Source organism: Symphalangus syndactylus, chromosome 4, assembly GCF_028878055.3.
Source record: "Symphalangus syndactylus isolate Jambi chromosome 4, NHGRI_mSymSyn1-v2.1_pri, whole genome shotgun sequence".
NCBI classification, from domain to species: Eukaryota; Metazoa; Chordata; class Mammalia; order Primates; family Hylobatidae; genus Symphalangus; species Symphalangus syndactylus.
Window position 1 is genome coordinate 42,552,696 of NC_072426.2, and position 15,142 is coordinate 42,567,837.

Here is a 15,142-nt window from a genome sequence, read left to right on the forward strand (position 1 = left end):
TCATTTCTCATTGATTTAATTTCTATAACAACCAGATTTATACAGAAAAAATACTCTTTCCTTTGAGTGTAGACGTCATTATGAGCAGCTAACACAAAAACCCCTGTTTTTACTCACAAAGGAGATGAGGCAAGGGAAAATGGAGAACACGGCATAAACCCAGTACTGCACATTTAAAATGGACATTTATAGACAGTGGATTGATAGTGAAACATTTGTGCAGAACAGTGCAGAAAATACCTTTACATTTAATTTTAATTTTTTTTTTTTGAGACGGAGTCTTGCTCTGTTGCCCAGGCTGAATTGCAGTGGCATGATCTCAGCTCACTACAATCTCCACCTCCTGGGTTCAAGATTCTCCTGCCTCAGCCTCCTGAGTAGCTGGGACTACAGGTGCTCGCCACCATGCCTGGCTAACTTTTGTATTTGTAGTAGAGACGGTGTTTCACCATGTTGGCCAGGCTGGTCTTGAACTCTTGACCTCAAGTGATCCACCTGCCTCAGCCTCCCAAAGTGCTGGGATTACAGGCGTGAGCCACCATGCCCAGCCTAATTTCTGCTCCTGATTCCTTCCTTTCCTGATCCTGAAAGGACATAAGCTGATCCCACATTGACTTTGTTTTGTCTGTGGCCTACGGATGCATGATGGGAACCACAGCACACCCTCTGCCCTGACACACTGTAGGCCTGCAGGCTGCTCAAGGCAGCCTTCCACTTGCCCATCAGCAAACAGCCAGCTTGCTCCTCACTCTTTAGATTTCTCAGGCAGGGGGCAGATGGCAAACCCCTTGTCCTCCTAACTGTAGGAGGCATAGCAAGCTCTCCAAGCTCTCCAATGGACCCTCTCCAAGAGGGTCCATTTAATCTCCCTCGCTAAACTTGAGGTGAAACAAGTACCCCAGGGTTAGGGGTGGAGATAGGCATCTCACAGACATTAATGGCTCTCTCCAAAGTCCTCTTGCTGGGTCTTCTCCCTCCTGACTCTTATGTCTGTGATGGAGGTAAAAGGTTGAAATCATCTAAGCTGTCCTTAAGCACCTGCTTTGAAATTTCTGAATAATAATGTGTCTCAAAAGTCACTTGTTTTCTGATATCTAGCCCATCTTGGTGCCTCAGTAGAAACTTCTGATTACAATCTAGTTACAAGTGTATCCTCACTACCTGGTTACTAATTTTATATATATATATATATATGGCATTTGTTTTTTTTTTTTGAGATGGAGTTTTACTTTGTCGCCCAGGCTGGAGTGCAGTGGCGTGATCTCGGCTCACTGCAACCTGTGCCTCCTGGGTTCAAGTGATTCTCATGCCTCAGCCTCCTGAGTATCTGGGACTACAGGCACTCGCCACCATGCCTGGCTACTTTTTTGTATTTTTAGTAGAGACGAGGTTTCACTCCATTGGCCTGGCTGGTCCCAAACTCCTGACCTCAGGTGATCCACCTGCCTCAGCCACCCAAAGCGCTGGGATTACAGGCATGAGCCACCACACCCAGTCTCTAAGAGTGTATTTTAAACAACTCATTGAGTTCTCTGTTTTCATCACCTCTCAACGTAGAGTACTGGTTAAGATAATAAATATATAGCCAAGTGTGTATTTACTATACACATTTATAGTCAAACAAAATGCACATATTTTCATCATATTGCTTCTGTAGTTCCTTTGGCTAAATCAATTCAAGCATTTAAATTCTGTAAAATCAGGCCCCAACTTAAAATCATGTTCCTAAAATTAGTTGTTTGGAATACATAGAGACAATGTGGTACTTATATTCTCAGGCAGGTGCTTAAAGGCTATATATAACCCATTGTATTTCTGAAGTATGAGTATAATCATAACTTACCACCATATATAATAATATTTCTCTGGGGCCAGGCACGGTGACTCACACCTGTAATCCCAGAACTTTGGGAGGCTGAGGCGGGTGAATTGCTTGAGCTTAGGAGTTCAAGACCAGCCTGGACAACGTGGTGAAACCCCATCTACAAAAAATACAAAAATTGGCCGGGCGCGGTGGCTCACGCTTGTAATCCCAGCACTTTGGGAGGCCGAGACGGGCGGATCATGAGGTCAGGAGATCGAGACCACGGTGAAACCCCGTCTCTACTAAAAATACAAAAAAAATTAGCCGGGCGTGGTGGCGGGCGCCTGTAGTCCCAGCTACTCGGAGAGGCTGAGGCAGGAGAATGGCGTGAACCCAGGAGGCGAAGCTTGCAGTGAGCCGAGATTGCGCCACTGCACTCCAGCCTGGGCGACAGAGCGAGACTCTGTCTCAAAAAAAAAAAAAAAAAAAAAAAAAAAAAAAATTAGCTAGGTGTGGGGATGCTGTGTGCCTGTTGTCCCAGCTATTCGGGAGGCTGAGATGGGAAGATGGCTTGCGCCCAGGAGGCAAAGTTTGCAAGGAGCCAAGATCACACCCCTGCACTCCAGCCTGGGCAATAGAGCCAGAGAAATATTCTGAGGGATTTTCTTTTTTTTCTTCTTGAGACAGGGTTCTCACTCTGTCACCCAGGCTGGAGTGCAATGACGTGGTCACAGCTCACTGTAGCCTCAACTCCCTGGGTTCAAAAAAAAAAATTATTTGGAAAAAAAATAGTTCCTAATGTAGAATTTCAGGAATTCATCTTTCCCTGTAATAACTCTAACAGTGTAGTTAGCCAAGAACTTACCAGTTCTCCCCAGTCAGGCAATAGAAGCTGCAGAAAAGCTTCTTTAGCTTGTAGCAAGAACTCTGTCAGAATAGGGGCTAGCGGTGGTATGGATGGATTGGAAATCTGAGGACATAATAAAAGAAGAAGCCATAGAAGGTTGAGACCTCTTGCCTATTGAAAACCCCCAGAGGCCAGGTACAGTGGCTTAGGCCTGTAATCCCAACACTCTGGGAAGCCAGAGTGGGAGGATTGCTTGAGCCCAGTTCAAGACCAGCCTGGGCAACATAGGGAGACCTCATCTCTAGAAAAAAAAATTAAAAATTAGCTGGGCATGATGGTGCATACCTGTGGTCTCTGCTACTTGGGAGGCCGAGATGGGAAGACTGCTTGAACCCAGGGAGTTGAGGCTACAGTGAGCTGTGATCACGTCATTGCACTCCAGCCTGGGTGACAGAGTGAGAGCCCTGTCTCAAGAAGAAAAAAAAGAAAATCCCTCAGAATACTTCTCCATTTTGGGCTGGCTCCTTGGTTACTCTCTTTATTTTATTCTATAGACCTCAGGGACTGGTATTCTTGTTTCTCTTCATCCATCAAGTTTTTCTTTTGTTACTGGTAATTTGGATTCAGATACGTAATATCCTGATACGAAGCGAGCAAAGCCTTTGTAAAGGTTTTCAGGAATAACTGGAAACAGACTATGTGAGAGTAAAAAGAGTCTGATATCCACCTTGATATGCCCTTTTCTTCACATAGTCCCATAGGAACAAGGGCCATTCGTAGAGAACTGATAAAAGGATCGGATGCATGAATGACCCAAATAAGATTTACCACAGTCAACCCGAGGAGTCCAGAGTAAACCCAGATCCTGTGTTAACTGTTGGAGGCATTTTTTTTTTTTTAGACGGAGTTTTACTCTTGTCCCCCGGGCTGGAGTGCAATGGCACGATCTTGACTCACCGCAACCTCTGCCTCCCGGGTTCAAGCGATTATCCTGTCTCAGACTCCCGAGTAGCTGGAATTACAGGCACACGCCACCACTCCCAGCTAATTTTTGTATTTTTTGAGGCATTTCTTTAAGGAACTGTGGCAGGACGTAGAAGTGAGATAGGAGCAGAGGAAACAGGAAAGGAATGAGGGCGGGCAGCGGACAACACCAGGGTTGGGTCTGGGGAAACAGCTGCAGCCCCAGTGTCAGGGAAGGGACAGGTTGGGAGATGAAGCCCTGGAGCTTTCCTTTCTGGCTTTCAGTGCCTGTGCCCTGTCCTTGGCTGGCCAGCACCAACCAGTCCTGGGAGTATGCTGAGAAGTGGGGGCTGGAAATGGGAGGTGGAGGACCAGGATCTGTAGCATCGAGAGAGGAAAGAGGAGAATCTCTGGTGTGTGAAAAGGAAACATCTGAAGCCACACAGCCTCCCCATTCCTATTAACCATTTAAGGGTGGATGGCTGTAACTTGGTGATGATGGAAACTGGGACCTCCGGCCGGGTGTGCTCAAGCCTGTAATCCCAACACTTTGGGAGGCCAGGGCGGGTGGATTGCTTGAGCTCGGGAGTTCAAGACTAGCCTGGGCAACATGGTGAAACCCCGTCAGAAAGAAGGAGGGAGGGAGGGATGGAGGGAGGGAAGGAGGGAAGGAAGGGAGGAAGCACAAAGAAAAGAAAAGTAAGGAAAGGAAAGGAAAGGAAAAAAGAAAAGAGAAAAAAAGAAAGAAAGAAACTGGGACTTCTGCTTGCTTTAGTCTTTGTTTCTGAAAAATGAACAGAAAACTCTGAAAAGCACAGATTAGCTTTTAGAAAACAATAACATTTTCTTTATGATTTACCCATAGCAAGAGTCCCCAGCTAATTCCCTAGTGGGCCTCCAGGGTGGGTGCCATCCCCATACCCTCCCCAACACCCCCTGCCAGATACAGGCTCTGTCAGCACCTCTAGGCACTCCTCCTTATGAGCACAGGCACCCAGTCCACATCCCTCTCCACCAATGATCACAGAGCCTGAAATAAATGGAGAACAGCCACCCTCATGAAAAGTTTGGGGTCTAGGATCTGCATGTGGAGTGAGAACTATGTGAATTATTCGTTTTGAATGTAATTTGAAAATAATAAATAATAAAATGTAGCACCAATCTCACATGGTAAGGGAATAAAATGATTTATTGGTTTACTTCTAAACATCCTGGAAAATAAACCCAAATTTATTAAAAAGAAAAGTAGTATCAGTTTAGAATCATGAATACAATCCAACAAAGAAAAAAAATTTCCCGGTGTAATTTTAAACTGGCAAGTCTAGAAAATACTTCAAACTTGTGAGACCATTTAATATATTTCTGGAAAATATAGTCATTGTGAAGAATTAGGTTGAATCATATGAAACTTCTGATAGTCTACAATTGTTGACCTACAAAAATGTCAGTTTCACATGGTTCTACCTAATAGGTGGATAGTGGAAGCTTTAATTGTTAACTTTACCCAAAAATATTCCTATAATGTAGAAAATAATTTAATATATTTCAACTAAATCTGGTTTCAGAATCCAGTAACAATCTTTTACTTTAACTGATTTGAATGATCTCATTAAAAATTAATAAGCTTTACTGGATGTTAATCACTTTTTCCACCCTATAAGAACCGTGTACTTACTTTTTTTTACCCAGTTTGAGATGAGGCAGAGAGGAGCAGATTTAAAATTGGTTCCAATAAATTAAAACCAAGAAACACTTGGTTTCTGTAGTTCCAAAGTTAAAATTCTATCCAAATTCAGATGATTATACTGAATGTATAAGGCAGTAATTAGAGAACATGACTAATGCGATTTAGCTTGAGAATGCATGAGTCCTGAACTCAGTTACTCTCCCGCTGACTAGGGGCAGGTGCATATCAGCCACATGATTCCAAATTCCACTTCAGGAGCATCCCAGTACCATCTCCATAGATGGTAAATTATAAATTTAGGGTTAACTAGAGTAAGTTAACCTAAATTTATAGTTAGTCTCCCCTAAATTATAAAATTAGGGTTAACTAGAGTCATAAGTTTAACTAAAGGTCTCATTCTCGCCCCAAACACATGGCTCCAGATTCCTCAAAGATGTGGTAATGTCAGAAAAAGTGATTGCTACTATTTGATTCATGTATTCACTCATTCTTCAGATCTTATTGAGTGCTCACCCGCCATGGTGCAGGTACTCTTCTAGGTGCTGTCAATACAGGGAGAAGGAAGACAAGATCCCTACTCTTGTGGAGCTAACATTCTAACACTTGAAGATTCAATCATTCAATCAATAAACAAACAATAAAAATACTAGATAGTAACCAGTGCTATGTAGAGAATTAGAATGGGGAGTTACATCAGATGAAGGGATCTGGGGAGGCTGCTTTGGGGAGGTGACATCTAAGTTTGATGGGCAGGCTATGGCAGGGAGAGGGAGTAAGAGGAATCCAGGATGAGTTCTAGATTTAGGGTTTACTTAGTGCTGTCAAAGTGTGGTCCGAGGACCTGTGCCAGACTGCAAGATGTCACCTCTCTGCCTTGAGATTAGCACAGAAATTAAGAGTTACCATTCAGGGCTGGGCATGGTGGCTCACGCCTGTAATCCCAGCACTTCGGGAGACTGAGGTGTGTGGATCACTTGAGGTCAGGAGTTCGAGATCAGCCTGGCCAACATGGTGAAACCCTGTCTCTACTAGAAATACAAAAGTTAGCTGGGCATGGCAGAGGGCACCTGTAATCCCAGCCACTGCACTCCAGCCTGGGCAACAAAACAGAGGGAGACTCCATCTCAAAAAAAAAAAAATAGTAACCATTCAGAAAATTTTATAGAAATTTGACAGGGAAGTTTTATATAGTATACAATAATTTTGCATTTCTTTCATTTTGCTAGTAATTTGTTTTTATTTTACTTTACAAAAGTGCAGCCTGGAAATTTTTAAAACCTGATTTTCATGGTAGACAGTGTGAGAAACATTGGTTTAACCACTTAACCAAGTGGATGAATAGTGGTGCCATTTCCTGAAATGAGGAAAAGCAGGTTACGAGTACCTCTTGGGGACAGAAATCAAGCATATGCCGTTTGAGCCATCCTGTTTGAAATGCCCATTAGACACCATAATGTAGAATAGTCGTACATGACTCTGGAATTCTGGGAAAGAGATCAGGCTTGGAGATGTGGATTTGGGAGTCATCAGCAGAAAGTATCTGAAGCTAGGAGATTGGATGAGCTCACCTAGAGCAGAGGAGCACAGGAGACTGCTGTAGCGAGAGAAAGAAGGAAAGACCAGTATGGTGTGTCACGGAAGAAAATGTTTCAAAAGGAAAAAGTAGTCATCTGTGTCTAATGCTGCTTAGATCAAGTAAGGTAAGAACAGATAAATGACAATTAGATGTGGCATATTTGGAGACCCTGACAGTAGCAATCTCAGAGGAACAAAAAGAACACAAGACTAATTGAAGTAGGTTAGCAAGAGAATAGGTGACAATGAAATGATCTCATAACAGTAGAGGATTATTTCAAATGGTTTTGTTGTGAGGGGGGCAGAGAGATGCAGTGAAAGCAGATGTGGGGTTAAGAGAGTTTTTTTCTTTTTCTTTCACACAGAGTTTTGCTCTGTTGCCCAGGCTGAATTGCAGTGGCATGATCTCAGCTCACTGCAACATTTGCCTCCTGGGTTCAAGCAATTCTCATACCTCAGCCACCCCAGTAGCTGGGATTATAGGTGTGCACCGCCACACCCAGCTAATTTTTGTATTTTTAGTAGAGACAGAGTTTTGCCGTGTTGGCCAGGCTGGTCTCGAATTCCTGGCCTCAGGTGATCCACCTACCTCAGCCTCCCAAAGTGCTGGGATTACAGGCGTAAGCCACCATGCCTGGCCTCTTTTTTTTTTTTTTTCTATCATTCTTGTATTGTTACAGTAGAGATATATTTTTCAAGACAGGTTTTCCTCAAGTGTGAAGATGGAAAAATCTAGTAGAGACAGGAAGCTGGTGATGCAGGCATGTATCAGAATGCAGTTCAGAATGGCTTTGCCAAAATAACGCTATAGGAAGTTTTCCATATTGAAAGGAACACTAATAGTAGCTCTGAAAATTGTATTCCATCTACATTCCATTTCCTACGGAATTCTACTGGGGCTGCATGCTCAGGTGGAAAACCAGGATGCACTAAGGCCGTGTGGGATTTTCGGAGAGACACTGGCATTTCCTTTAGTGCTCCATGGTGAGAAACTGGATCTGGAACATACCTGGTTTATTTGGATTTCATGGTATAAATCTAACGTCTGAATCTTAAAAAGTGGCTTCCTCAATTGTACTGATGGACGTGTTCTTCCTTGCCATATGGAAATTGAAACATGTTTGTCATTTTGACAGGAGTACAAAATTTCAAGCTTTGAGCAGAGGCTGATGAATGAAATAGAGTTTCGCTTGGAACGTACTCCTGTTGATGAATCAGATGATGAAATTCAACATGATGAGATCCCCACGGGCAAGTGTATTGCTCCCATCTTTGACAAGAGACTCAAGCACTTCCGGGTCACAGAAGGCTCTCCAGTCACATTCACCTGCAAAATTGTTGGGATACCTGTTCCAAAGGTAGGGAAGATGACAAGCCAGTTGGCCACCCAACAGCGTGTAACTATAGACAGTGCCTTCAAGAAGGTCTTTAAAAAATATACACAATGCTTTTTCTTCCTTTTTGTATTTGTTATTGATATAGTTGTACATGTTTTAGGGTACATGCAATATTTTCATACATGTATACAATGTGTAATGATCAAATCAGGATAACTGGGATATCTATCACTCAAACATTTATCTTTTTTGTGTTTTGGGAACATTACAGTTTTTCTCTTCTAGCTATTTTGAAATATACAACAAGTTACTATTAACTATAATTTTTCCACTGTACTATCGAGTACTAGAACTTATTTCTTCTATCTAACTGTATGTTTTTACCCATTAACCAACCTCTCTTCATTCCCTTCTCCCATCTACCCCTCCCAGCCTGTGGTAACCACCATTCTACTCACTACCTCCATGAGATCATTTCCTTTAGCTCCCACGTGTAAGTCAGAACATGCGATACATGTCTTTCTGTGCCCAGCTTACTTCACTTAACATAATGACTTCCAGTTCCATCCATGTTGCTGCAAATGATGGGATTTCATTCATTCTTTTTATAGCAGAATAATATTCCATTGTGTATAGATACTCCATTTTCTTTATGTATTCATTCATTGATGAACACATAGGTTGATTCTGTAACTTGGCTATTGTGAATAGTGCTGCAATAAATACAGGAGTGCAGACATCTCTTCAACATACTGATTTCCTTTCTTTTGGATATATATCCAGCAGTGGGATTGCTGGATCATATGGTAGTTCTATTTTTAGTTTTTTGGAGAAAAGAATCTCCATACTGTTTTCCATAACAGCTGCACTACTTTACATTTCCACCAACAGTGTATGAGGGTTCCCTTTTCTCCACATCCTCAACAGCATTTGTCATTTTTTTGTCTTTTTGGTAATAGCCATTCTAACTCTGGTGAGATTATATTTCTTGGGGTTTGATTTGCATTTTCGTCTTGATTAGTAATGTTGAACATTTTTTCATATACCTGTTGGCCATTTGTATGTGTTCTTTTGAGAAATGTCTATTCAGGTTTTTTTTTTTCTCTTTTTTTTTTTTTTGTGAGACAAAGTCTCACTCTGTCGCCCAAGCTGGAGTGCAGTGGCACAGTCTCGGCTCACTGCAACCTCTGCCTCCCAGGTTCAAGCGATTCTTATGCCTCAGCCTCCTGAGTAGCTGGGATTACAGGTGCCCACCACCACACCCAGCTAATTTTTGTATTTTTAGTAGAGACAGGGCTTCACCATGTTAGCCAAGCTGCTCTCAAACTCCTGACCTCAGGTTATCCACCCTGGAGGCCTCAGCCTCCCAAAGTGCTGAGATTACAGGCATGAGCCACCACGCCCAGCCTATTCAGGTCTTTTGCCCATTTTTAACAGTCTTTGTTTTTGTTTTTGTTTTTTGCTGTTGAGTTGTTTGGGTTCCTTATATATTCTGGTTAGTAATCCCTTGTCAGATGGATACTTTGCAAATATTTTCTCCCATTCTGTAGGTTGTCTTTTCACTTTGTTAATTGTTTCCTTTGCTGTGCAGAAGCTTTTTACTTGCTGTAATCCCATTTGTCTATTTTTGCCTTTGTTGCCTGTGCTTTTAAGGTCTTACCCCAAAAAAAATTTGCCTAGACCAATATCCTATAGTGTTTCCCCATTGTTTTCTTCTAGTAGTTTCATAGTTTCAGGCCTGGCATTTAAGTCTTTAATGTACTTAGAGTGGATTTTTTTATCTGGTGAAAGGTGAAGATCTAGTTTCATTCTTCTCCATATGGGTATTCAGTTTTCCTAGCACCATTTATTGAAGAGACTGTTCTTTCTCTCGATGTATGTTCTTGGTGCCTTTGTCAAAAATGAGTTGGCTATAAATACGTGGATTTATTTCTGGGTTCTGTGTTCTGTTCCATTGGTCTATGTGTCTATTTTTTTTGCCAGTACCATGGTGTTTTGGATATGATAGCTTTATGGTATAATTTGCAATCAGGTAGCACAATGCCTCCAGTTTTGTTCTTTTTGCTCAGGATTGCTTTGGCTATTTGTGGTCTTTTGTGATTCCATATGAATTTTAGAATTTTTTTTGTATTTCTTTTTTTTTTCTTTTTTGAGGTAGGGTCTCGCTCTATTGCCCAGGCTGGAGTGCAGTAGTGAGATCTCTGCTCACTGCTACCTTCACCTCCTGGGTTCAAGCAATTCTCCTGCCTCAGACTACCGAGTAGCTGGGATGACAGCTGTGTGCCACTACACCTGGCTAATTTTTGTACCTTTAATAAAGATGGGATTTCGCCATGTTGGCCAGGCTGGTCTTGAGCTCCTGGCCTCAAGTGATCCGCCCACCTCGGCCTCCCAAAGTGCTGGGAATACAGGCATGAGCCACCACACCCAGCCTGTTTTTTCTATTTCTGCAAAGGATGTCATTGGTATTTTGATAGGGATTGCATTGAATCTGTATATCACGTTGAGCAGTATAGACATTTTAACAGTGTTAATTCTTCCAATTCGTGAACGTGTGTGTGTGTCCTCTTCTATTTCTTTGTGTGTGTGTGCCCTCTTCTATTTCTTTCAGTGTTTTATAGTTTTCCTTGTAGAGATCTTTCACTTCTTTGGTTAAATTTGTTCCTAGGCATTTTATTTATTATTTTTGTAGGTATTGTAAATAGTATTGCTTTCTTGATTTCTTTTTCAGATTGATTGCTGTTAGTGTGTAGAAATGCTACTGATTTTTGTATGTTGATTTTGTATCCTGCAACTTTACTGAATTTGTTTACCCTAAGAGGTTTTTGATAGAGCCTACATTTTTCTAAAATATAAGATCATGTCATCTGCAAGCAAGGATAATTTAACTTCTTCCTTTCCAATTTGGGTACCCTTTATTTCTTTCTCTTGCCTAATTACTCTGGCCAGGACTTTTAGGGCTACGTTGGATAAAAGTGGTAAAAGTGGGCATCTTTTTCTTGTTCCTAATCTTAGTGTAAAGGCTTTCAATTTTTCCCTGTTCAGTACGATATTAGCTGTGGGTTTGTCATATATGGCCTTCATTGTGTTGTGTTCCTTCTACACTGAATTTGTTGAGGGTTTTTTATTATAAAGAGGTGCCGAATTTAATTGTGTGCTTTTTCAGTGTCTATTGAAATGATCATATGGTTTTTGTCTTTGATTCTGTTGATGTGATGTGTCATGTTTATTGACTTGCCTATGTTGAATCATCCTTGCAGAGCCTGAGATGAATCACACTTGATCATGATGAATAATCTTTTCAATGTGTTGTTGAATTTAGTTTGGTAGTATTTTGTTGAGGATTTTTGCACCTATGTTTATCAGGAATATTTACCTGTAGTTCTGTCGTTGTTGTTGTTGTTGGGTCTTTGACTGGTTTGAGTATCAGTATAATGCTGGTCTTGTAGAATGAGTTTGGAAGCACTACCTCTTCTTTAATTTTTTGAAGTAGTTTGAGTAGAATTGATATTAGTTCTTCTTTAAATGTTTGGTAGAATTCAACAGTGAATCCATTAGGCCCTGGGCTTTTCTTGGATGGGAGACTTTTTCATTACTGCTTCAATCTCATCACTCATTATTGGTCTGGTCTGTTTAGGTTTTCTATTTCTTTGTAGTTTAGTCTTGGTAGGTTGTATGTGCCCAGGAATTTGCCAATTTCTTCCAGGTTTTCCAATTTGCTGGCATATAGTTGTTCATAATAGTCTCTAGTGATCCTTTATATTTCTGTGGTTATCAGTTGTATTGTTTCCTTTTTCATCTCTAATTTTATTTGGGTCTTCTCTCTTCTCTCTTTCTTTCTTAGTCTAGCTAAATGTTTGTCAATTTTGTTTATCTTTTTAAAACACCAACTTTTTGTCTCTGGTATTTCTGGTCTTTTGTATTTTTTTAGTCTCAATTTCATTGATTTCTGCTCTGTATTTATTATTTCTTTCCGTCTACTAATTTTGGATTTGGTTTGTTCTTGCTTTGTTCCTTGAGATGCCTCTTTAGCTAATTTATTTGGAGCCTTTCTGGTTTTTTTTTATGTAGGTATTTATTGCTATAAACTTCCCTCTTAGTAAGAAAGTCTTATCAGACTTTAGTGAAGTATCTACAGAGAGAATGAAAACCCATACCAGAAAATTAGCAAAGCCCAGATAATTTCACTTAAAAAAAAAAAAAAACCCATCGGGAATGAGATCATTAAATAGTCAGGCTAAAAAGAAATCAGACTTATGGGTAAATTCAAATTTTAATAAAAGTTTAAAATAAATGTCTTAGTCATGATACTATGTTTTGGGCTATTGATTTTCATAGCCATCAAACTCAACAAATTGATATTTTTCTGTCTACTTAATATCTATTTAATATCCACAGGGTACCTGTTCTTGTACAAAGTGAACTGTATTAGGTTGGTAAATGCTAAAATTGTCATATCGTTATCACTGGATGCTGAAAAATCACATCAGTCAGCAGATTTTTTTGGCAGTCAGCTGAGAGAAGGATTTACACCCAGAATGTTTGTGGCAGAGGATCTCTCTGCTCTATTTTCATAAACATTAGCATAGTGTTATCATGTATGGTTAGGTAACCAGGAAAAGTAGAGGAGGACAGCTGCAGCCAGCACTTTATCTCCTCTGTCTTTGAGAGATCTCCTTCACACATGCAAAACTTAACATGAGATATATAGATAGATGTGTATGTGCACACACACACACACACACAGATATTTACATTTTGGCTAGATGAGAAATTTAGCAAGTTAATCCTAACCTCATTCCATTTAGTGTAAAAAACCATACTAACCTTTCAAGCAAGGTGACTTATTCTAAGTGCTGAGATCTGCAACTGCAGGAGATTTGAGCTGGTAAGTAAGGTAATGAGAAAATATCCAGTATCCTGGTTTTCATTATTTTGCTTCTGAAGACATGTCCAGTCCTTAGGGTGGCTTTTAAAACTAAGTATGGAATACAAGAAAAATAGTCAAAAGCTTCATCTTAGTCCTAAATTATATTGCATTCTTGACTTAAATAATATAATATTTAATATTAAATAGTATTATATAGGTACAAGTGGAGGGGCATATTATACAGCCATTTTTAATATGTTTTATAACTTTTTTTCAAGTGCTTCATAAAGTATGGTCACTTAAAAGATGGCAGTTGGCCCTTTCCTCACCCCAGACCCTAGCTCATTAACCTCTAAAGATAAACAAAATAGTGTACATCTTGATAATTTTTCATTTCAGATTTACTGGTTCAAAGATGGAAAGCAGATTTCTAAGAGAAATGAGCACTGCAAAATGAGGCGAGAAGGAGATGGGACATGTTCTCTGCACATTGAATCCACCACCGGTGATGACGATGGCAACTACACCATCATGGCAGCCAACCCCCAGGTGGAGACGCAGGGTTCTGCGCTGTGCTGCACTCTGAGGAAGGAGCGGTTGATGTCATTGTGAATGAGACCTTGAGAAGTGCGAGTTACTAAGGATTGCTGAGGAAAATGAATGAGAAGCATTGTGATTTTGTGTAACTAGGGCACAGCATCACAACTTAAAAGACTAGTTAGCCACTGACGGGTCACTCAATCCTTCAGCCTTTGTCAAGAGACATTAGTAGTATTTTTTCACTACGTATACCTTGCAGACTTCTTGAACTAAATCTTGTGTTTCTCAACACACTGATTCTCTTGAAGAGTCAATAAATCATTATATCAATCATTCTATCAAGAATGGTCTGTCATTTTTGTTCTTTAGCGAATAGGCAAATTACTTCGCAAAGGTTTGTGAATATCCCTCAAATCATAATGTCCACATTTTTGGATTGTCTTGTTTTTTAAACTTGGAAAGCCATAATCATCCACTTTCCTTTTCTGAATGAAGCCAAATCTTAAAACTCCCCTAAAAGATGTGGCAGAATAAACATCTTCAATTACTATTTGAAAAGGAAGTACAGAACTATAACATCCATTCCTATTGAAATGTTAGTTTTGAAGAATCTCTGTTGAGGAACGTATGAAAATATTTGGCCATGCTTTCTAAATTTTGACTGAAAATAAAGTTAAGTACATAAGAATTCAAATTTCTTTTTACCTTTGTGCTGTTCATATCTCAGTTTAAAAATGAAAGTCATTACCATACTCTTAAAAATCTCTCCCCCTGGAATATTGACAATGATTTAAGAAATCATATTTTGTTGTTTTTATTCCTCTCCCCCAAAGAAAAACTCATAATAGCCAAAATTTCACAATATTCTGGTCCAGAAAATTTTATGTAAATTGAAAAAATGCAAGATTCTTCTTATTTTAATCTTATTCATTTTCTGTTTGTCAGGGGAGAATCAGCTGTTCTGGCCACTTGATGGTACAAAGTTTGCCCATTCGCAGTCGATTAACTTCTGCTGGTCAGTCTCACAGGTAAAGACAATAAGAATTCCCCTTCTCTAGGCCCTTCCCAAGCACCTTCCCACTGTCATGAGCACCAAAGTACTAGATCCACAAATTCTTAATTAAAGGTAGTCCTCCACTTGCAGCATCAGCATCACCTGGGAGTTGGTTGGAAATGCAGAATCCCAGGCCCCACTCCGGATCTACTGACTCAGAATCTGCATTTTAACAGAATTCCCAGGTGATTCACAAGCATAGTAAAGTTTAACAAGCACTAGTCTCCGGGTTTTTTTTAAGTTTGATTTTTATTTTTTAGAGACAGGGTCTCACTTTGTTGCCCAGGCTGGAGTGCAGTCGTGTGATCACAGCTCAGTGCAACCTCAAATTCATGGGCTCAAGCCATCTTCCCACCTCAGCCTCCCAAGTAGCTGAGACTACAGACGCATGCCACCATGCTGGCTCAATTTTTCTGTGTGTGTATAGAGACAGGTGTCTCACTATGTTGCCCAGATTTGTCTCAC

At 40.4% G+C, this 15,142-nt stretch overlaps 1 protein-coding gene across 9 annotated transcripts in view; it reads left to right on the plus strand.

The window, feature by feature from the left end:
- The window catches only part of MYPN (myopalladin), a 140,994-nt gene that overhangs the window by 109,884 nt on the left and 15,968 nt on the right, over positions 1 to 15,142 (plus strand). For all 9 annotated transcript variants that reach the window (XR_010120287.1, XM_055274457.2, XM_063637137.1 and 6 more), the window contains 3 exons: positions 8,013 to 8,234; positions 13,483 to 13,632; positions 14,569 to 14,651. Coding sequence is in view for 8 of the 9 variants with exons in the window: in XM_055274457.2 (XP_055130432.1) it covers positions 8,013 to 8,234; positions 13,483 to 13,632; positions 14,569 to 14,651 (455 nt within the window). In the remaining variant the exon portion in view is untranslated. The remainder of the gene's footprint in view (positions 1 to 8,012; positions 8,235 to 13,482; positions 13,633 to 14,568; positions 14,652 to 15,142) is intronic.